At 39.9% G+C, this 24,840-nt stretch overlaps 1 protein-coding gene across 3 annotated transcripts in view; it reads right to left on the reverse strand.

The window, feature by feature from the left end:
- Positions 1-24,840, reverse strand: part of LOC126108665 (uncharacterized) — a 93,029-nt gene that overhangs the window by 59,856 nt on the left and 8,333 nt on the right. For all 3 annotated transcript variants that reach the window (XM_049913975.1, XM_049913974.1, XM_049913976.1), the window contains exon 2: positions 4,148-4,265. In XM_049913975.1, coding sequence (XP_049769932.1) covers positions 4,148-4,265 — 118 coding nt within the window. The remainder of the gene's footprint in view (positions 1-4,147; positions 4,266-24,840) is intronic.

Genomic DNA, 24,840 nt, shown 5'->3' on the forward strand with positions numbered 1-24,840 from the left:
GCGTCTACTCGTTTTTTGTTTCCTGAATTACAACTTGTTCCTGTTTTAACTGCTGATTGTGGTTCTGCCAATGTCTCTGATCAACATTTCTGATCCCATTCCTATGGCAAACATTACCTGATTGTTGGTAGTTTCTATTGTACTGACCTCTATCAAAATTTCTGTGATTTTGATCCCTAAAGTGTTCTCTATTTTGTTGATTATTAACGCGAAAATGTTGTTCTTGTTTTGGATAAAAATTATGGTCCTTCTTCTGAAAATTGTTATATCCCCCTGAATTTTGACTAACACCATGATAATTGTTTTGTTCCCTTTTTTGAAAGTTATCATTTCCCCAATTTTGACCGTTACCTTTCTGAGTAAACCCACTGTGTGTTCTTGTTGTTACCCTATCCAACTTTTCAATATAATTGAGAAACTGCTCTACATTACTATCAGGACAATGAACTAAACTCAACTGCATTGCTGATGGCAATCTTCTCTTTAAGGTATCAATTTTGATCAAGTCATCCAAAGGTTTTGTTAAATGAATAAGTTTTTGAAGTTCACTTTTGCAAAATTGTTTCATGCTCCCATCTGATTCTCTATAGTTTCGCCCATTCAAAAATTCACTTTTGATTCTAGTTTGTTTAAGTTCATCCCAAAAATTTTCCAGAAATTTTGATTCAAATTCTGAAAATGTCATCCCCATAGTTACAATCTGGTTTGCCCAAGTCAAAGCTTCCCCTTCCAAGAATTTTTTCACAAATTTAATTTTTATTTCATCTGGTGAGTGAGGTAAAAAGCAATCCTTACAATACAGCATAAAATCAACGGGATGTAAGGGTCCATCTACCGAAAAGTGCTTCACTGGAATATTAGATACAAGATTACATGTGTTGAAATTGTAATTTTTGCTTTGAAATTCAATGTTAAAACTTTCAATTTTTTCGCTAAGTTCTTTGACAGATTTTTTGTTTTCTAAATCATTGCATTCTACTTTTTCTTCTAAAGTAACCAAACGATTGTCAGTTTTTTGTTCTACATTTTTTACTAAAACTTTTGTATTCTCATCCAAATTTTTAATTTCCCCTTTAATCTCAGTAAAATCAATTAAATTTATTTCCCTATCTGCCAGTAACTCATTTTTTACAGTATTAATTTCACCGCTCAATTTAGCATCAATTTCATTTATTTTTGCTTCCACAGATTCAATTTTTTCCTCAGCATTGCCAACTCTGTTCGAAAGATCACCCACTTGGGTATTGACTGCTTGGACTTGCAACAAAATATTATCAATTTTTTCATCCCAGTAAGTCTTATTGTCGTCAAGTGTTTGTTTAATTTCTTTCGTGAAATTTACAAGAAAACTTTTTAAATCAAACTTATCGGTTCTTTCACTTTCATTTGACCTGTCCTGATGTTCAAAGTCTATTAAATTGCTACTTTCTACTTTAGGCACAATACTCTCGAAAATCTCATAAGTCATTGTGAAGAACAAAAATTTATACACAACAATACAGAACAAGATAAAAAGATTGTTTAACAAAATACGACGGTTTCGTGACTTATCTGGAACACTCTTCTACTGTTGCAAAACCACGTTTTCCATCTATGTGATTGTTGACCAAAATTCTTGAAATTACTTCTTCTGTCGAAAATTATATTTTTCGCCGAAACATTTCTTCTCCAAAACTTTTACTTCCCGATGAACACAAACACTGTAACACACATTCTGAAGAAACTGGTATTAACACACAAAAAATTTTCTTCCTCGTAGCACTGTTGAAAATTTCGTGAACACAACATCCCGGCTGACGCCCCCAGTTGAAATGTGGCAAAATGTTATCCCGGCTGAGCCCCCTGTTGAAATACGACAAAATGTTATCCCGGCTGACGCCCACAATTGAAATACGGCAAAGACACAAGTTGAAAATATGCTCACTATTTTTATTTACTAAAATTTGCCATATTTCGTGACAGTACCTTTTTCATTAGATGCTTACACAGCGATATAGTCTTGGCTTCAGTTGTCTAAGTATGATTCCACAATGCATCTTTGTTGGTTGCAGAATTGACGTGGTTCAACGTGTTTCTCTCATTTTGGTGTTTCAAATACAGTTTCTTCAAATGTAATTTCTTCTTTTTAGTTAATACAAAAATAATAGTAACATACTTCAAATTTATTTATGACGGCGACCTCCACATTGTTCTTCCGTCAACACCATGGTCAACACACACCAAGAGTTAGCTGCCGACTTACTACAGTCAAAGACGACTCTAACGTCAAAGATGTTTTACACCACACACAATCTTCCAGTTGTAATCAGTCTCTTTGCTATTCTTCGATACATTTTCTAATAGTAATCAATATGTTTTTACTCTCAAAAACAGAAGTAAATTAACATATAATAAGACAAATTATAATAAATCCTGACAATAATATAAGAAAACATTTACAATTCGGTATCGACAAATACGGTAAAAAATTACATCTCCCAGATCCATTACATGGTCCAGACTATATACCAATTATGTTCCTTTCAGAGTATGCTGATGCTACAGCTCCATACTTAACAATCACATACAACCACTCACTCGAAGAAATACTCCTACCCAAAGACTGGAAAGTCGCAGAGGTCACACCAATATTCAAGAAAGACAATAGGAGTAATCCACTAAATTACAGGCCCAAATCATTAACATAGATACGCAGCAGGATTCTGTTACATATATTGTGTTCGAACGTAATGCAAACCTCGAAGAGAACGGTCTACTGAAACACAGTCAACATGGATTTAGAAAACATCATTCTTGCAAAACACAACTAGCTCTTTACTCGCATGATGTGTTAAGTGCTACTGACAAGGGATTTCAGATTGATTATGTATTTCTAGATTTCCGGAAGACTTTTGACATTGTACCTTACAAGTCGCTTGTGAAATTGCGTGCTTATGGAATATCATCTCAGTGATGAGACTGGATTCGCGATTTCCTGACAGAGAGGTCACAGTTCATAGCAACTGACAGAAAGACATTGCATAAAACAGAAGTGATTTCTGGTGTTCCCCAAGGTACTGCTATAGGCCCTTTGCGGTTCCTTATCTATATAAACAATTTGGGAGACATTATGAGCAGCCATCTTTGGTTGTTTGCAGATGACGCTGTCATTCATCGATTAATAAAGTCATCAGAAGATAAAAACCAACTGCAAAACGATTTAGAAAAGATCATCTGCATGGTGCAAAAATTGGCAATTGACACTAAATAATGAAACGTGTGAGGTCATCCACACAAGAGTTAAATCCGTTAAACTTCAATTGCACAATAAATCAGTCAAATCTAAAGGCTGTAAATTCAATTAAAATCCCAGGAATTACAATTACAAACAACTTAAATTGGAAAGAACTCTTAGTGAATGTTGTGAGGAATGCAAACCAAAGACTGTGTTTTATTGGCAGAACACTTAGAAGATGCAAGGTATCTACTACAGACTGCCTGCGCTACACTTGTCCGTCCTCTTTTGGAGTACTGCTGCACGGTGTAGGATCCTTATCAGATAAGATTAATGGAGTACATCAAGAAACTTCAAAGAAGAGCAGCACATTTTGTGTTGTTGAGAAATAGGGGAGACCGTGTGACTGACATGGTACAAGATTTGGGGCGGGCACAATTAAAACAAAGGCATTTCTAGTTACGGCAGGGTCTTCTCACGAAATTTCGATCGCCAGGTTTCTCCGGTGAACGTGGAAATATTTTGTTGGTGCCAATATACATACTCGCAAAGATGTCACTATAGTGCAGCTAATAGTGACACACTGACAGCACAGATTGGCGCATAGCCACAGATTCAATTTACGCATATTCTTCGCTGCCAATCAACATCTCTGGCACTCGAGTTCCCAGTGGTTTACAATTAGTCAACAAATGTTGTAGCATCCTACAGTTTCAGTCAGCTCACTCTATAGATGGCTGGAATATACACGGCCAAAATATCAGATGATGTCTCTTCCAAATACAATTTTATGTTTCTGGGACATCATAAACTATAACCACTGGGACAATATCTGGTCACGAAATACTTTAATGACCCGGTGTCAACCTCACTTGTCTTACATACTTTGAATAAATAGAGAGAGAGAGAGAGAGAGAGAGAGAGCAGACTCACCAGAGATGGCTGGGCCGGGCACCCCACCAGTGGCTGTGATGAGCCGCTCCACCAGCTCATTCTTGTTGCCCGTCGTGTTCAGCCCCCGTGCCTTTAGCTCCTTCTTCAGTTCTGCCACCTACACACAAAGACAAGAGGGTTTGTTACAAGTCGGGTTTGTGAAAAATTTACAGGGGAGACGCGTCAATTCCTCATCGTGCTCACAAAATCAGTCCTGTACAATGCAAGGCGTGAACGAGGTCACGTTATCTTAGAACACAGCATCACCATTGTGGAACAAACACTGTACCACGGGATGGACCTCATCTTTGACAAACTGTCACATAATCCATAGGAGCAATGCAACCTTGCCCACGGAATACCACAATATCGCTGAAACCGTGGCACGTTTCACTCTTGGGAAGTAAACTTGGTCAGAAATTGGAAACAGGAATGTGGATACAAAACAGTAGTTGTTACAGACTAATCTGTAATTTTTTTTAACACGGCAATATTTGTTACATACTTAATGCACATCTTTATACTGACAAGTGAATCATGTATGTGATTGGCAACAATTTTTTAATTTCAGTACGAAGCCTGTATACAAGGTGCTCAAAAAAAGTGTCTAACACTTTCAGGCTTGGTAGTACTTCTCGAAACAATAAAAATAAGTATAATAAACATGGGTCAGGAAAGCCACATTTTCTGAGATAAACATGTGTTTATAGCACGATGCTCGGTTGCAGATATTAAACAGTCACGGGATCGGTGCTCCACTGATTGTGTCGGCAGGGTATTATGATGTCTCTTCTACCTACCATTAGGCCATCTGCAGTCAGCTGTGCGGTTCAAATCGTGTTGTAGGCTACGTTACTTTCCGTCGTGTTTGTGTCCTTACTGTGCAGTACTGTCAACCCTGGATATATATCATGGTGTTTTATCTTCTTGCAAATGCGGATTCACTTATGTGTTTACTGTTATTGTGCTGTTCATACTTGCAAATGGTGTATTACACTTACATTTTCTCTCTTCCACCACTCGTTAGCAATGGCAGCCTACTACTCGAGAAGCGAGATGGCGGATATGATATTCTGCTACGGTTTAGCAAATGGACATAGCCTGCGAGCTCGTGCCCTCTTTGCTACAAAATATCCACAGTGCAGAGTGGCCTCTAATAAGCTGTTGAGCAGATTTTTCCAGTACCCTTGCACCTAGGACGACCTACAGTGGAAGGCTCCACACAGTCCACACGCCTGACATGGAGGAGTGCATGCTACACTCAGTGGAAGAAACCCCTGGGGCCAGCGTGTGATGATTAGCAGCAGCAGCAGCAGCAGCAGCAGGAGTGCCTCTCTCTCTCTTATCTGGGGGGTATTTCATGAAGAATTGCTGTACCCATACCATCTACAGCACATTCACGCCCCAAGGCCTCGGGATCACCATGCCAGATGGCAGTTCTGTCAATGGCTGTTGCAAAAGTGTCATGCAGATCCATTGTTCATACCCAATATTGTATTTACCGATCACACAGGGTTCACAAGAGATACTGTTGTCAATTTCCATGACCAGTATGTATGGGGACATGTAAATCCCCAAGAAATTCAGGAAAGAGGGCATCAACAGCGATTCTCAATCAGCCTGTGGGCAAGCATACTTGACAATAAATTAATAGGGCCATACGTGTTACCGTAAAGGTTAACTTTGGTGCATTATTAAGACTTTCTCATTAATGTATCCCCCACCTACTGGAGGCTGTGTCATCACAGCAACGAATATAAATGTGGCTAATACCTGACGGCGCACCAGCACACTTTCGTCACAATGTGTGCGAACATCTGAGGCAGACGTTTTGGGACCGCTGGATTGATCATCAGGGGGGCCTCACACCTCGGCCTGCTCGATCCCCAGACCTCAATCACCTAGACTTTTGGTTACGGGGACATTTGAAGGAATTGGTCTACGCCACGGCAATCGATGATGTGCGGGCACTGCAGTGTCGCATCTTCTATTGGTGCCAGCAGGTACAACAACAACCGGGTATATTTCACAGGGTACGTCTTTCCTGATACCAGAGGGCAGACAAGTGCACTGTCACAAATGGACGCCACATGGAACACCTCCTGTAACCCAAACTCTTTGCCTTTACACATGTCTGCTTGGGGTGGTTAGTGTCTAACGTCCCATCGACAACGAGGTCATTAGAGACGGAGCGCAAGCTCGGTTCAAGGAAGGATTGGGAAGGAAATCGGCCGTGCCCTTTCAAAGGAACCATCCCGGCATTTGCCTGAAACGATTTAGGGAAATCACGGAAAACCTAAATCAGGATAGCCGGAGATGGGATTGAACCGTCGTCCTCCCGAATGCGAGTCCAGTGTGCTAACCACTGCGCCACCTCGCTCGGTACACATGTCTGCTTGTGTCTGTATGTGTGTGTGTGTGTGTGTGTGTGTGTGTGTGTGTGTGTGTGTGTGTGTGCGCGCGCGCACGCGAGAGTGTATACCTGTCCCTTTTCCCCCCTAAGGTAAGTCTTTCCACTCCCGAGATTGGAATGACTCCTTACCCTCTCCCTTAAAGCCCACATCCTTTCGTCTTTCCCTCTCCTTCCCTCTTTCCTGACGAAGCAACCGTGGGTTGCGAAAGCTTGAATTTTGTGTGTGTGTGGGTGTGTGTGTGTGTGTGTGTTTGTTAGTGTCTCTATCGACATACCAACGCTTTTGTTTGGTAAGTTACATAATCTTTGTTTTTAGATATAAATAAAATAATAAATAAATAAATAATAAATATAACTATTGTAGATTCCTCAAACAGAAAACTGTGCCCAGTTCTTGGAAAAAGACACAGGTCACACCTGTCTACAGGAAGGCTGATCCACAAAACTACCGTCCAACGTTCTTAACATCTATTTGTTGTAGAATCTTGGAACATATTCTAAGCTCAAACATAACAAGGTATCTTGAATAGAACGACCTCCTCAATGCCAACCAGCACGGATTCTGAAAACATCAATCATGTGAAACCCGATTTGCACTTTTCTCACGACCCACTGAAAACTTTGGACCATGGCAGTCAAGTAGTGGGGTATCAAGTGAAATATGTGACTGGATTGAGGACTTTTTGGTGGGGAGGACACAGCGTGTTATCTGAGATATAGAGCCATAGTCAGATGTAGAAATAACTTTGGGTGTACTATCGAGAAGTGTGTTGGGATCCTCGCTGTTCGTATTGTGTATTGATGACCTTGCAGACAATATTAATACTAACCTCAGATATCTACAATGAAGTACTGTCTGCAAGAAGCTGCATAAATATTCAGTCAGATCTTAATTTGATCTCAAAGTGATGTAAAGATTGGCAACTTGCTTTAAATGTTTAGAAACATAAAACTACACAATTCACAAAATGAAAAAATGTAGTATCCTATGACTATAATATTAACGAGTCACTGCTGGAATCAGCCCAGTCATACAAACACTGTATGTAACACTTTGTAGGGATATGAAATGGAATGATCATGTAGACTCAGTCAGTCATAGGTAAAGCATGTGGCAGACTTCGATTTATTGGTAGAACACGAGGGAAGTGCAATCAGCCTACAAAGGAGATTGCTTACAAATCACTCGTGCAACCCATCCTAGAATATTGTTCACGTGTATGGGGTCCATACCAAATAGGACAAACAGGGGATATTGAACATACACAGAGGTGGGTAGTACAAATGGTGACGATTTTGTTTGATCTGTGTGCGAGCTTCACAGAAATACTGAAGGAAGTGAACTGGAAGACTCTTGCAGGTAGGTGTAAAGCATCCCACGAAAATCTAGTAACAAAACTTCAAGAACCAGCTTTAAATGACAACTCTAGAAATATACTACAATACCCCATGTATGCCTTACATACGGTTTGTGAGGATACGATTATTCTAATTAGTGCACAAACAGAGGCATTCAAACAATCATCCTACTCACTCTATATATGAATGAAACAGGAAATAACCCAAAACAGTACAATGGGACATGCCCTCTGCCATGCACTTCATGGTGGTTTTCACAGTATAGATGTAGTTGTACAATGTGATGAGTCATTAATGTCAAAAGAATCCTCCTTTAAATGAGAAAATCATTTTCTTGCTTCTGGCATTATCCCCATACACGGCACAAATGTTTCTGGCTGCCTCTGCTGCTGTCACCCCTCACTGAACTCGAGCAGAAGAATATGTCGGAGATGTTCTAATTTTTCCACTTGGCACTCCATTTTCTAGTGTCCACAGCTCCACTCACTCATTATCTCCAAATGACAAACTGACAATATGTAAATTCAAACAGCAACAGTAAATTACAAATAAAACATGACAATTGGTACATTAACCCATAGTAACCAGAATACCAACATGAAAAACACAAACACTACACACTTAAGCACCAACCTAATGCATTGTCTGTGGAACAACCAGTGTGTTTCTTTAATTATTTTTTTTAACACACACTCACTTGTATGTTATGCTTGAACTATTTATTTTGTCAAGGTTTTCCTGTGTATTATATGGCTGGGGAAGACACAACACCCCTACCATTGTGGGAACTGCCTGTGGTATTTTCTTTTTATTTGTGATCATAGTTTCCATAGCTGTAGAAACTCATGGAACAGTGAGATAAACTGTAATTTTTCACTAAATATGCACAGCGAATCATCAACACAAACATCCGCCACCCCGTCAAATCTGCCATCGATCAAAATGTCTCTCAAATACACTTTATGTTTGACAAGCATGTCAAACATTGCAGTACACAGACAAATAACTGACAAACCTAGCAAAGATAAAAACTTCTCAGGTGATAAGCCAAGTGGTGAAGCCATCTTGTTGTAACTATTCAATGAGATTCATACACACTATTTTCAGGTGAAGATGATGCCATCACTTAGCCGATCACACGAGAAGATTGTATCATCGGAATATGCCGAGAAAGCCTACGGTCAGATAAACCACGTAAAGTATGACAAATGGTCTGATCTGTACACTGCAAGGGTTATTTTAACCACAGTACAATACAGATCCCTCAGTCAGTAGTTGGAAGAATGCAATGGTGACACCCGTCTACAAGAAAGGTAGCAGAAGTGATCCACAAAACTATCATCCAACATCCTTGACATTTATTTGTTACAGACTCTTAGAACATATTCTGCAGAGCACAGTGAGGTCTCTCGAACAGAAAGGCCTCCTTCACACCGACCGGCACGGATTCTAAAAACATCGATCGTGTGAACCTCAATACACCCTGAAAGCCACTCGACAAAGAAACCTGAAGGATGCAGCAATTCTTGACTTTGAGAAAACACTGGACTCATCGCGCTTATTAATGAGAATACAGTCTTATGGGGCTCAAACAACACTTGCGACAGGATTGAGGATTTCTCGGTAGAAAGGACACAGCGTGTCACCTCGTATAGACAATCACTGACAGATGTGGAAGTAACTATTCATGTCCTGCAGTCAAAATTGATAACTTGACTTCTGCAGATGATTCACAAATCTATAGTGAACTAGTCTCTAAAAAACATCTCTACAAATATACGAGGAGCATTCAGTAAGTAATGCCACACTTTTTTCCCCTGAAAGCCGGTCGGTTTTATTAGGGATTCCAATACACCGTACTTTTCCCCACTCTTTCAATTACAAAAACTAATTTTTCAACATAAGCTCCATTCAATGGGACAGCCTCACAACACATTATTGGAAGGGGATGTATGCCAGAACTTCATGAAACTACATGGGCTGAAGCAGAAATACTATACAGTGTCCCCTAATGAATTATGCATTGAATGCCCCTCGAAGAAGCAGATCTTAATTGATTTCAAAGTGATGCAAGGACTGGCAGAAGTGTAAAATTATATGCTTTACAAGATGTTAAAATACATTATCCTGCAACTAGAATATCAACGAATTACAAATGTCATCAGTTCATTCATACAAATAACCCTGTGTCAAAATTCGTAGGGATATGAAATGGAATGATCTCTCAGGCTCAGCTGCATAAAGGGGCAGTCACATGAAAATTAGACAGATGGGAAAAAAATAAGTAAACTATTTATTTTTTCAAACGTAATCAGCATATCTGTTAATACATTTGCTCCACTTTGAGACTAAATGGGCAATGTCTTCACGGAAACACGTTTGAGGTTGCCAATGGAACCATGGCTGTACCCAGATGTGCACCTCTTCACCCTAAGCAAACTGACAGCCATGAATTTCTTTCTTCAGGGCTCCAAAAATTTGGAAATCCTGTGTGGAGAGATCAGGACTATATGGAGGACGTATAGGCGAAACTTCTGCAGCAGGCTCACATGTTTGGCATATGCTGCAAAGCCCTTACACATCTTTCACGCAGTCCAGGTCCCTCCCTATGCGATTTCCATATTTTCAGAGCCCCGAAAAAAGAAATTTGTGGCCGTCGACCTGCTCTGGACGAAGAGGAGCAAAACAGGATACAGTCACGGTTCCTTAGGCAACCAGAAATATTATTCCGTTAAGGCCTTGACCGTCTTGTCTTACAGTGGGATAAACATATTAAAAGTTATGGCAATTACTTTTGGAATACACATCTTCCCACTTATTTTCCATATGTCTTCATTTGACTGCCATATTATAGCTGACTACAACTCATTGGAACAGTAGTGGGAAAATGCAGTCGGTCTATGAAGATGACTGCTTAGATATTACTTACATGGCCATCTCACAATACTATTTGGTGAAATTTAAAAATACATCTGAAACCAATTCAGAGCTTGGCACATATCTGGTGTACAGTGCACTGAAAATTATATTTTAAAACAAACACGGGTTAGCATTTGGTGACAAATGAAGTTGACTGATTAGAAAAGATGCCAGATCCACTCAGAAAATAGTGTTCAATAAACATCATCATGATGAGTGCACAAAAATAAGCAGAGCCTTAATGAAATATAGTTGTGTAAAATGCCGTCACATGAAGTACTGCTTTGTAAAATTTAAGCTATACTCTTAAGTTTCCTGCCTAACCACAATCTCTTAAATCGAGACATTCTGAAAATACCCAACAAAGTTTCTGAAACCATCAACTGAAATGTGATTGGTACGAGTAAACAAGTGAAGTGTCACAGTCTAACATAACGCAGGCCTCAGGCTACACTACACATCAGCCCTCGCCACACTAGGTTGTACACAAGAGACACTACTACAGCCCCAACTTAGCATTGCTTAATTTCCTTTGACCCGAACTAATAGTTAAGTTTAGCCACACTATTCATGTGTGTGGGACCCATACCAAGCAGGACTTGCAGGGGATACTGAAGGAATACAGCGAAGGAAAGCACAAACGTTCACAGGTTTGTCTCACGTATGGGAGAGCACCATAGAGATGCTGGAAACCTCAATTAACAGATGTCAACTATCGCACAAAAGCCCACTTAGAAAGTGTCAAGAAACAATGTTTTCTGAGGAATCTAGACTTGCCTATGCAGATAATGTAGCATTAATAAGCAGTTCCGAAACAGAATTAATCAAAATAGTGAAAAATTATTACAAAATGAATGAGAAAACAGGTCTGTGTGTTAATGAACAACAGAAACACTATCTGGTTCTAAGTGGGCGATGTACGTTTGCCTGCAGATCAATTCACTTTCAAGATAGTTGTCCACTTCAGGTACTTAGTTATAGAAATACACTGAAGCACCAAAGTCCGTCCCCAGTAGCTGAGTGGTCAGCACGGCAGAATGTCAATGCTAAGGGCCCGGGTTCGATTCCAGGCTGGGTCGGAGATTTTCTCTGCTCAGGGACTGGGTGTTGTGTTGTTCTAATCATCACCATTTCATCCCCATTGACACGCAAGTCGCCGAATGGAAAGACTTGAACCAGGCAAACGGTCTACCCGACGGGAGGCCCTAGTCACAAGACATCTACATTTTACTGAAGCACCAAAGAAACTGATATATGCATGTGTATTCAAATACAGAAATATGTAAACAGGAAGAATAATGCACTGCAGTCGGCAATGTCTACGTAAGACAACAAGTGTCTGGAGCAGTTGTTAAATCGGTTACTGCTGCTACAATAACAGGTTATCAAGATTTAAGTGAGTTTGAACTGTCGCTATAGTCACCGCATGAGCGGCGAGACACTGCAGCTCCGAGGTAGCAATGAAGTGAGGATTTTCCCGTACGATCATTTCACGAGTGTACTGTGAATATCAGGAATCCAGTACATTATCAAATCTCTGACATTGCTGCAGCCGGAAAAAGATCCTGCAAGAACATGACCAATGATGACTGAAGAGAATTGTTCAATGTGGCAGAAGTGCAAACCTTCCACAAACTGCTGCACATTTCGATGCTGGGCCATCAACAAGTGTCAGCATGCGAACCATCCAATGAAACATCATCGATATGGGCTTTCGGAGCCAAGGCCCACTCATGTACCTTGATAACTGCACAACACAAAGCTTCACATCTACATTTATGTGATTACTCTGCTATTCACAATTAAGTGCCTGGCAGAGGGTTCAATGAACCACTTTCAAGCTGTCTCTCTATCATTCCACTCTCAAACAGCGGGCGAGAAACACAAGCACTTAACCTTTTTCTGTGTGAGCCCGACTTCTCTTATTTTATCGTGACGATTGTTGTGTCTAGATAAGACAGTCTAGACACAGGGCGAGGTTACCTAATTAATGCTATAAGAAAAGTATGCAGCTCCTTGAATACTTAACTTTAATTCATCCTGGTGGTACATCGCTATTGACGATACAAATGAGACTATCTCCAGATACGGTTAATTACAATCACTGTAAGGCTAATGACGCCTTGCTAGGTCGTAGTCATGGACTTAGCTGAAGGCTATTCTAACTGTCTCTCGGCAAATGAGAGCAAGGCTTCGTCAGTGTAGTCGCTAGCAAAGTCGTCGTACAACTGGGGCGAGTGCTAGTCCGCCTCTCTAGACCTGCCATGTGGTGGCGCTAGGTCTGCAAGTACTGACAGTGGCGACACGCGGGTCCGACATGTACTAATGGACTGCGGCCGATTTAAGCTACCACCTAGCAAGTGTGGTGTCTGGCGGTGACACCACAACGATCATTTCTCCCTTTGTAGGTGGGTGTCAACAGAATGTTTTCGCAATCGGAGGAGAAATCTGATGATTGAAATTTCATGAGAAAATCCCGTTGCAACTAAAAAGCCTTGTTTTAATGATTGCCACTCCAATTCACTCATCGCGTCTGTGGCACTATCTCCCCTATTTCGCAATAACACAAAACGGGTTGCCCTTCTTTGAACTTTTTCAATATCATCAGACAGTCCCACCTGATACGGATCCCACACCGCACAGCACTCCAGAATAGGGCAGACAAGTGTAGTGCAAGCAGTCTCTTTTGTTGATCTGCTGCACCTTCTACGTGTTCTGCAAATGAGTCGCAGTCTTTGGTTTGCTCTACCCACAACATTATCTATGTGATCGTTCCAACTTAGGTTATTTTAATTGTAATCCCTAAGTATTTGGTTGAATTTACAGCCTTCAGATTTGTGTGACTTATCGTGTAATCGAAATTTAGTGGATTCCTTTTAGTACTCATGTGAATAACTTCACACTTTTCTTTGTTGTTGTTGTGGTCTTTAGTCCTGAGACTGGTTTGATGCAGCTCTCCATGCTACTCTATCCTGTGCAAGCTTCTTCACCTCCCAGTACCTACTGCAACCTACATCCTTCTGAATCTGCTTAGTGTATTCATCTCTTGGTCTCCCTCTATGATTTTTACCCTCCACACTGCCCTCCAATACTAAATTGGTGATCCCTTGATGCCTCAGAACATGTTCTACCAACTGGTCCCTTCTTCCTGTCAAGTTGTGCCACAAACTTCTCTTCTCCCCAATCCTATTCAATACTTCCTCAATAGTTACGTGATCTACCCACCTAATCTTCAGCATTCTTCTGTAGCACCACATTTCGAAAGCTTCTACTCTCTTCTTGTCTAAACTATTTATCGTCCATGTTTCACTTCTATACACGGCTACACTCCATACAAATACTATCAGAAATGACTTCCTGAGACTTACATCAATACTCGATGTTAACAAATTTCTCTTCTTCAGAAACGCTTTCCTTGCCATTGCCAGTCTACATTTTATATCCTCTCTACTTCGACCATCATCAGTTATTTTGCTCCCCAAATAACAAAACTCCTTTACTACTTTAAGTGTCTCATTTCCTAATCGGATTCCTTCAGCATCACCCGATTTAATTCGACTACATTCCATTATCCTCGTTTTGCTTTTGTTGATGTTCATCTTATATCCTCCTTTCAAGACGCTGTCCATTCCATTCAACTGCTCTTCCAAGTCCTTTCTTGTCTCTGACAGAATTACAATGTCATCGGCAAACCTCAAAGTTTTTATTTCTTCTCCATGGATTTTAATACCTATCCCGAATTTTTCTTTTGTTTCCTTTACTGCTTGCTCAATATACAGATTGAATAACATTGGGGAGAGGCTACAGCCCTGTCTTACTCCCTTCCCAACAACTGCTTCCCTTTCATGACCCTCGACTCTTATAACTGCCATCTGGTTTCTGTACAAATTGTAAATAGCCTTTCGCTCCCTGTATTTTACCCCTGCCACCTTTAGAATTTGAAAGAGAGTATTCCAGTCAACATTGTCAACAACTTTCTCTAAGTCTACAAATGCTAGAAACGTAGGTTTGCCTTTCCTTAATCTTTCTTCTAAGATAAGTCGTAAGGTCAGTATTGCCTGACGTGTTCCAACATTTCTACGGAATCCAAACTTATCTTCCCTGAGGTCGGCTTCTACTAGTTTTTCCATTCGTCTGTAAAGAATTCGTGTTAGTATTTTACAGCTGTGGCTTATTAAACTGATTGTTCAGTAATTTTCACATCTGTCAACACCTGCTTTCTTTGGGATTGGAATTATCATATTCTTCTTGAAGTCTGAGGGTATTTCGCCTGTTTCATACATCTTGCTCACCAGATGGTAGAGTTTTGTCAGGACTGGCTCTCCCAAGGCTGTCAGTAGTTCCAACGGAATGTTGTCTACTCCGGGGGCCTTGTTTCAACGCAGGTCTTTCAGTGCTCTGTCAAACTCTTCACGCAGTATCGTATCTCCCATTTCATCTTCATCTACATCCTCTTCCATTTCCATAATATTGTCCTCAAGTACATCGCCCTTGTATAGACCCTCTATACACTCCTTCCACCTTTCTGCTTTCCCTTCTTTGCTTAGAACTGGGTTTCCATCTGAGCTCTTGATGTTCATACAAGTGGTTCTCCTATCTCCAAAGGTCTCTTTAATTTTCCTGTAGGCAGTATCCATCTTACCCCTAGTGAGATAAGCCTCTACATCCTTACATTTGTCCTCTAGCCATCCCTGCTTAGCCATTTTGCACTTCCTGTCGATCTCATTTTTGAGACGTTTGTATTCCTTTTTGCCTGCATCATTTACTGAATTTTTATATTTTCTCCTTTCATCAATTAAATTCAATATTTCTTCTGTTACCCAAGAATTTCTACTAGCCCACGTCTTTTTACCTACTTGATCCTCTGCTGCCTTCACTACTTCATCCCTCAAAGCTACCCATTCTTCTTCTACTGTATTTCTTTTCCCCATTCCTGTCAATTGTTCCCTTATGCTCTCCCTGAAATTCTGTACAACCTCTGGTTCTTTCAGTTTATCCAGGTCCCATCTCCTTAAATTCCCACCTTTTAGCAGTTTCTTCAGTTTTAATCTACAGGGCATAACCAATAGGTTGTGGTCAGAGTCCACATCTGCCCCTGGAAATGTCTTACAATTTAAAACCTGGTTCCTAAATCTCTGTCTTACCATTATATAATCTATCTGATACCTTCTAGTATCTCCAGGGTTCTTCCATGTATACAACCTTCTTTCATGATTCTTAAACTAAGTGTTAGCTATGATTAAGTTGTGCTCTGTGCAAAATTCTACCAGGCGGCTTCCTCTTTCATTTCTTAGCCCCAATCCATATTCACCTACTACGTTTCTTTCTCTCCCTTTTCCTACACTCGAATTCCAGTCACCCATGACTATTAAATTTTCGTCTCCCTTCACTATCTGAATATTTTCTTTTATTTCATCAAACATTTTTTCAATTTCTTCGTCATCTGCAGAGCTAATTGGCATATAAACTTGTACTACTGTAGTAGGTATGGGCTTTGTATCTATCTTGGCCACAATAATGCATTCACTATGCTGTTTGTAGTAGCTTACCCGCATTCCTATTTTCCTATTCATTATTAAACCTACTCCTGCACTACCCCTATTTGATTTTGTGTTTATAACCCTGAAGTCACCTGACCAGAAGTCTTGTTCCTCCCGCCACTGTACTTTACTAACTCCCACTATATCTAACTTTAACCTATCCCTTTCCCTTTTTAAATTTTCTAACCTACCTGCCCGATTAAGGGATCTGACATTCCACGCTCCGATCCGTAGAATGCCGTTTTCTTTCTCCTGATAATGACATCCTCTTGAGTAGTCCCGGCCCGGAGATCCGAATGGAGGACTATTTTACCTCCGGAATATTTTACCCAAGAGGACGCCATCATTTAATCATACAGTAAAGCTGCATGCCCTCGGGAAAAATTACGGCCGTAGTTTCCCCTTGCTTTCAGCCGTTCGCAATACCAGCACAGCAAGGCCGTTTTGGTTATTGTTACAAGGCCAGCTCAGTCAATCATCCAGACTGTTGCCCTTGCAACTACTGAAAAGGCTGCTGCCCCTCTTCAGGAACCACACATTTGTCTGGCCTCTCAACAGATACCCCTCCATTGTGGTTGTACCTACGGTATGGCTATCTGTATCGCTGAGGCATGCAAGCCTCCCCACCAACGGCAAGGTCCATGGTTCATGGGGGAGGACTTTTCTCTATTCACGGGCAATTGCCACTTTTTGCACCACACAGATATCTTATCTAAATGTTGATGGTGTTGGGACAGCAACCAGCCACAAATTTACTTTCAGTTCCTTTACTCAAAGGGTACTGTTACCCATTTCGATTTGTTGTGATTCATCTTCAGACGGTTTACATGCTTTCCTTATGACACGTGGTGTGTTTTTTACAGATTAATTGTCCTAAAATATAAATAATACATAATTATAAGCAAGCCACACACAGATAGTTGCGTTACAGATTTTCGTTGCATGTGACTTATGTGAAATGTCGGTTTGGAGTGTTTGTTTTCATAACATTCGTCCAACAGATATGAATACATTCCCATTGCATTCTTATTGTTGCAAACTTAAATTTTTCGCACTGAACACTTTAGATTTGTCACTGAGAAGATTTCTACCACGCACCACATGTTTTGATATATACAAAGAGCTTACAAACATATGAGTATCAAAGATGCTATGATATATCGTAACATTTGAAGATGTCCAATGTTTGGAAAGAATCATATATTTATTTACACAATTGAAATGCCTTTTACACTAGTACTGAGACATTGATTTTTTGAGTTGATACTGTAACATTAATTATAAAGTTTTTGTACTGTATGGGTAAAATAGTACATTATTTAACTACATATAGCATCATGAGAATTATAGTAACATATAAATTTGCTACCTGATCTGCAGATAGGCATACTAATATTACTTGCTTTCGAGGTTGGAAAATAATTTTTGGAAATTTTTCAGGAAAGGGGTGTTCGCTAACTCTGTTCATTGAGGATAAAGTCTAGGGTGCTGTTTTTGTGTGTGTATTTCTATTTCTTCTAATATATTCATATTGGCTACTTTTTCTGCTAGATGTTCTCAATGTTTCCCACTGAATGGTTTTCTTCAGCAATATGGGCTGCAAATGCAGATTTCTTCCAGTTACCAAGTCTTAAAGCATCAATGTGTTCTTTATATCTAATTTCAAAACTTCTGCCTGTCTGCCCAATGTAGAATTTTGGGCATGTATCACATCTGAGTTTGTATTATCTAAATCATCTTGCAATTCATTTTGGTCATCTGATGACTTTACAAGATGGCAAATGACAGCATCATCTGCAAATAATCTAGGAGGGCTACTCAGATTGTCCCTTATGTCGCTAATATATATCAGGAACAATAGAGGGCTTATAACACTTCCTTGGGGAATGCCAGATATTACTTCTGTTTTACTCGATGACTTTCTGTCTATCACTAGAAACTGTGACCTTTCTGACAAGAAATCACGAATCCAGTTGCACAAATGAGGTGATACTCCATAGACACACAGTTTGGTTAGAAGACGCTTGTGAGGAACAGTGTCGAAAGCCTTCTGAAAATCTAAAAATTTGGAGTCAATTTGGCATCCCCTATCGATAGCACTCATTACTTAATGAGTATAAAGAGGTAGTTGTGTTCCACAAGAACGATATTTTCTGAATCCGTGCTGACTATGTGTCAATAAATAGTTTTCTTCGAAGTACTTCATAATGTTCAAATACAGTATATGTTCCAAAACCCTACAGCAAATCGACATTAGTGATTTCCCTTTTTGGGTATTGGTGTGACTTGAGCAACTTTCCAGTCTTTAGGTACAGAACTTTCTGTGAGCAAGCGGTTGTATATAATTGCTAAATATGGAGCTATTGTATCTGCATACTCTGAAAGGAACCTGACCGACCTCACCTGGGCCTGTCAACACCGACACTGGACTGTTGACAACTGGAAACACGTTGCCTCATTGGACGAGTCTCGTTTCAAATTGTAACGAGTAGATGGATGAGCACAGGTATGCAGACAACCCAATGAATCCGTGGACCCCACATCTCAGCAGGGGACTGTTCAAGCTGGTGGAGGCACTGTAATGGTGAGGGGTGTGTGCAGTTGGAGTGATATGGAATCCCTGATACGTCTAGATATGGCTCTGTGATGGTGAGCGGTGTGTGCAGTTGAAATGATATGGAACCCCTGATACGTCTAGATACGGCTCTGACAGGTGACATGTATGTAAGCATCTTGTCTGGTCACCTGCATCCATTCATGTTCATTATGCTTTCTGACGGACTTGGGGAATCCAGCAGGAAAATGTGACTCTCCACATGTCCAGAACTGTTACAGAGTGGCTCCAGGAACACTCTTCTGAGTTTAAACACTTCTGCTGGCCACCAAACTCCGCAGATGCGAACATTAGTGAGCATACGTGGTATGCCTTGTGACATCATGCTGCCCAGTAGAGATTTCCCCCCCCTTGCACTCTTACGGACAGCCCTGCAGGATTCATGGTGTCAATTCCCTCCAGCACTACTTCAGACATTAGTCACGTCCATGTCACGTCGTGTCACGACACTTCTGCGTGCTCCTAGGGGCCCTACACTATATTAGGCAGGTGTACGAGTTTCTTTGCCTCTTGAGTGTAGATGTCTGTTTAGTAAAAGCAAACAAAACACTTTTTAGTTTTAGCAAAACCTTAAAGAAAAGAGCAGTTAATGTACTGACTCCAAAGTCTGGTTGATCAATAGACCAAAATGCCAGTGACATTACACGTATGTGAAGCAGTAATATTTAAAAGGAAAAAAAAAATCAGAAGAAACTTAATATTCGGAAAAAAAAAATACTAAAGGAAATTTTTGGATCTCTATGTGATGAGTATAACACAGAATGGAGGATAAGAAAAACTGAGGATTCATGACAGATGTACAAACACCGTAACATTGTTAAAGTGATAATGGAGGGAAGGTTGAACTTGGCAACTGTATAGCAAGAAAGATGAAGAACAGACTACCTAGAATAGCATTCTGAAGAACAATATATTGCACAACAGGAAAAGGAAAACCCAGAATTAGCTCGTGAGGTAACATCTGGTAGCACACAGCTAGGATGCATATCAACAACAAATGGACAAACAGGGCACTCAACAGGAAGACACGTTAAGAGACTCATGGAACAGACGTATGGTTGATAGGGCCTTTTTCCACATGTAACTTAAAAGTAAGGTGTATACTACAGTCCCCTGTATATCACAAAGATAAGAACTGTGAAGGCTAGATAAGACTTTTCAAAGCACATACAAGAGGCATTTACGAGCCACTTTTCCTGCACTCCACAGAAATAGGAATGTGGAGGAACCTGAAAATGTGCTGCAATTAGAAGTACCCTCTACCATGAATCTAACAGTGTATGTGTGCAGAGTATGGATGTAAACAACTACTACTTAAACTTCAGTCTGTTTCCCCACATCATTCGTTTAAATTTAAAAGCAGAACACAAGCTACCGACAAGCAACATAACCCAAACAAAAGCTAGCAGTTACACTCCAGTTATTAGGAACTTATTAAAGTACATACAGAAAAGTTAATATCAATAAAATATGATCAATGACACATGACATATACATGTGATCTACAAAACATGGTACTTGATAAAATCTGTTAAATAGTATTTTGTGGCACAGAAAGCATGAATCTGGGTAAACCATTTTTATTTGTCATCAAAAAATCTCTAATTTGATGTAGAAAATGGCCAAAGCTGTGAAATTCAATTCTTTTTACTTAACTGATGACCTAGTTATCAGAACCCTTTCTCAAATCATACCGAAACATGGAAAGTAAAAATTACTACTTATCCAATAAACCACTACAACAGTAAGTGCATGTAACAGGATACAGAACATATTGCAAAAGAATATACGTACCAAACAGAAAAAAATGGTATATTCTCATGATAGCAAGCAAACCATGCTAATATTGTACATGCTTGTGTCTAAGTCAAGTTTCACAGTGACCACTGACAGGATAAACATACAACCAATGGTGTATTTCTTACGCCTCCACAAGGAAACCTTCAGGTAGGGTACGCCCTATCAGGATGCAGGGAATTTCTGTATTATGATTTCTAAGAAAAATTTTATGTAGTAACAGTACAAATCGACTACCACACTTCAATATTTTAAAAGTTTATTTGAGCACAGTACAATGTATTAAAACTATTTAAAACTTTTTGTTTAAAATAAGCAGTAAACAACAATGGTGTCACATACTGTGTATAGAAACAAACATCATCTGCTGTGACAACACATAACACCGTACATTACAAACCATAATTTGTGCACAAAGAAACTTAGCGTGACACTGGAAAAAAAATCACTTTTTGAATTAATTCATATTCGTAAAACACTTAACCAGAAGCAAATTAACATACTATATACCTATAAATTTCTTCATATTATTTTATTTTTTATTTTAATGACATTTCATAAATAAACAGAAATTAACATACAAGAGTACCTTTCCCACTGTACCAAATGCTAAGGCCCGTTTGAGTTCAACAAAAACAAGTGTGCTACAGCTGTTTAACGGATGTTTAGAACCAAGTACGGTAAGAATCCATCAACAAGGAAGGCCATTTACCACTGGCACAACAAATTTGTTACGACAGGTTTTTGTCGAACTCCAACACACAGAAAGCTTACTCCTCACCTGAACTCACCATGTTTGCTACCAGCACTATCGGCAAATTACCAAACTACACCATGGCAGTATTCATGGGGTAGGGGAAAAAAAAAAAAAAACTTTCACGGTTTCTCTTCAAAATGACACATGTATGATGTCTGTACAGTGTTTGGTTCTTGTGCAATAAATAATTGAAAGTGTTACTGGACTTTATGTACACCCTGTATATTAAAGGCTGGCAAATCACGGACAACCTAAATCAGAATGGCCGGACACGAGTTTGAACTGTCGTCCTCCCGAACGTGAGTCCAGTTCACTAACCACTACACCATCTCGCTCCTAAGGAAGGAGAGGGAGAAAGCGTCTCTTTGGGGGAGGGCAATGCAGAATGCTGTGAATATCTTTATTACAATTTAGAACTAGCCCAGATAAAACAATGATACAATACAGTACAAATCAACTACTGGATGCAAGCTCTTATAAATTATCATCCTGAAAACAACAGGACTTTTAAAACAACTGAACAGTCAGAAACCTCAGCACCACATACAAACAAAAGTCACATGCTTTATGCTGGTATTACAATATCAAATTTCTTTGTCAAAGATATGATCAAATATTCATCAAATTTATTTGACAAAGATCTTTGACATGGCGCTAAAAAGGGGTACTACACTGCCATCATATTTTTCTTCAAAGTTCAAGATGGCTGACAACAACAATTTGTTCTTAGCCACAGCAGTTGCATGTACCACAACTACATTGTGTGCACATGTGAAAGAGAGGGGAGGGGGGGTGAGGGGGGGGGGGGGAAGTACCTGGGTGAAGCCTTGAGTTTTACGATGAGACGATAAAAGCATTCAACAAAACTTGTTACATGAGCATGTAGTGGAACACGTCAAGTTGTACATATATTACTTACGAATGGATGAGCAAACATTTCAGTATTTGCTCAGTGAAGTGTATCCTCATATCACCAAGCACAATACTCACCTAAGAACAGCTGTATCTGCAGAAGACAGGCTTACTGTAACACTCCAATTCCTTGCTACAGCAGAAAGTTGGGTTGGGTTGGGTTAGGTCTCCAATCTTCTTAATCTATTTTTGTATTCAGGGTGCCTCATGTTGCAAAGTGCATCATCAGCTTCATACGTATCTATTAATTTTGTAGTTGTCGGTACATACCAATTTTATTTACAGGCAATGTTTATAAGAACACGACAGATGACAGAACACTGCAGCGATGCTTGTGCTCCATGTGGTAACATGTCACATTGCAGTGAACAGAAGACAAGCGGTTTCTTTGATCAAATATGCAGCGAGGCCCTAGATTTGATCAAGTTTATTTGACGACAAATGAGATTTGACAAAGTGCCCTACTACACCATCAAGCTTCTTTGACAAAAATATTTGACGTATCAACTTTGACAAATAAATTTGATAGTGTAATACTGGCCTTGGTGATAGATACCATCAACCACTATGACCATGAATAATATGGACTTAGCATGGTGTTGAAAATACCACCACCTTTGAAACTACATTCTCCTCATAAAACATTTAATCATATCCAAACCTAAAAGAATGTGAAAGCATAAAAAAATTTCTTAAATAGATACTTCAATGTTAAGTCTTACACAGTACCAAATGCTAGAGCCCGTAATGGTACACAAAAACACGATGTATCTATTTAACCCAACATTACAATAGGGATGATGGATACATGAAATATATGAAAAGTGTTAAAGCAAAAATACAACAACCATTCCGGAGAGAAAAGACTGGAAGAAGCCCCAGAACAAAAATGGTGGAAGTTGTGGGGGCAGGATTCTTGTACATCTTGTCATCTATCTCTGCTGTTTCAATTATCCCCAACCCTGACTTCTTTTGCGCCTCCCCCTCCCCTCCAACCTTCCACTAGCAGGAACGTGAATATCCTCTTGTTGTTGTGGTCTTCAGCCCTGAGACTGGTTTGATGCAGCTCTCCATGCTACTCTATCCTGTGCAAGCTTCTTCATCTCCCAGTACCTACTGCAGCCTACATCCTTCTGAATCTGCTTAGTGTATTCATCTCTTGGTCTCCCTCTACGATATTTACCCTCCACGCTGCCCTCCAATACTAAATTGGTGATCCCTTGATGCCTCAGAACATGTCCTACCAACCGATCCCTTCTTTCAGTCAAGTTGTGCCACAAACTTCTCTTCTCCCCAATTATATTCAATACCTCCTCATTAGTTATGTGATCTACCCATCTAATCTTCAGCATTCTTCTGTAGCACCACATTTAGAAAGCTTCTATTCTCTTCTTGTCCAAACTATTTATCGTCCATGTTTCACTTCCATACATCACTACACTACACACAAATACTATCAGAAATGACTTCCTGAGACTTACATCAATACTCGATGTTAACAAATTTCTCTTCTTCAGAAAGGCTTTCCTTGCCATTGCCAGTCTACATTTTATATCCTCTCCACTTCGACCATCATCAGTTATTTTGCTCTCCAAATAGCAAAACTTCTTTACTACTTTAAGTGTCTCATTCCCTAACCTAATTCACTCAGCATCACCCAACTTAATTTGACTACATTCCATTATCCTCATTTTACTTTTGTTGATGTTCATCTTATATCCTCCTTTCAAGACGCTGTCCATTCCGTTTGACTGCTCTTCCAGGTCCTTTGATGTCTCTGACAGAATTACAATGTCATTGGCAAACCTTAAAGTTTGTATTTCTTCTCCATGGATTTTAATACCTACTCCAAATTTTTCTTTCATTTCCTTTATTGCCTGCTCAATATACAGATTGAATGACATCGGGGAGAGGCTACAACCCTGCCTCACTCCCTTCCCAACCACTGCTTCCCTTTCATGCCCCTTGACTCTTACGACTGCCATCTGGTTTCTGTACAAACTGTAAATAGCCTTTCGCTCCCTGTATTTTACCCCTGCCACCTTCAGAATTTGAAAGAGAGTATTCTAGTCAACATTGTCAAAAGCTTTCTCTAAGTCTACAAATGCTAGAAACGTAGGTTTGCCTTTCCTTAATCTAGCTTCTAAGGTAAGTGGTAGGGTCAGTATTGCCTCACGTGTTCCAATATTTCTACGGAATCCACACTGATCTTCCCCGAGGTCGGCTTCTACCAGTTTTTCCATTCGTCTGTATGGAATTCTCGTTAGTATTTTGCAGCCGTGACTTATTAAAATGATAGTTCAGTAATTTTCACATCTGTCAACACCTGCTTTCTTTGGGATTGGAATTATTATATTCTTCTTGAAGTCTGAGGGAATTTCG

This window comes from Schistocerca cancellata, chromosome 11 (genome assembly GCF_023864275.1).
Source record: "Schistocerca cancellata isolate TAMUIC-IGC-003103 chromosome 11, iqSchCanc2.1, whole genome shotgun sequence".
Lineage (NCBI taxonomy): Eukaryota > Metazoa > Arthropoda > Insecta > Orthoptera > Acrididae > Schistocerca > Schistocerca cancellata.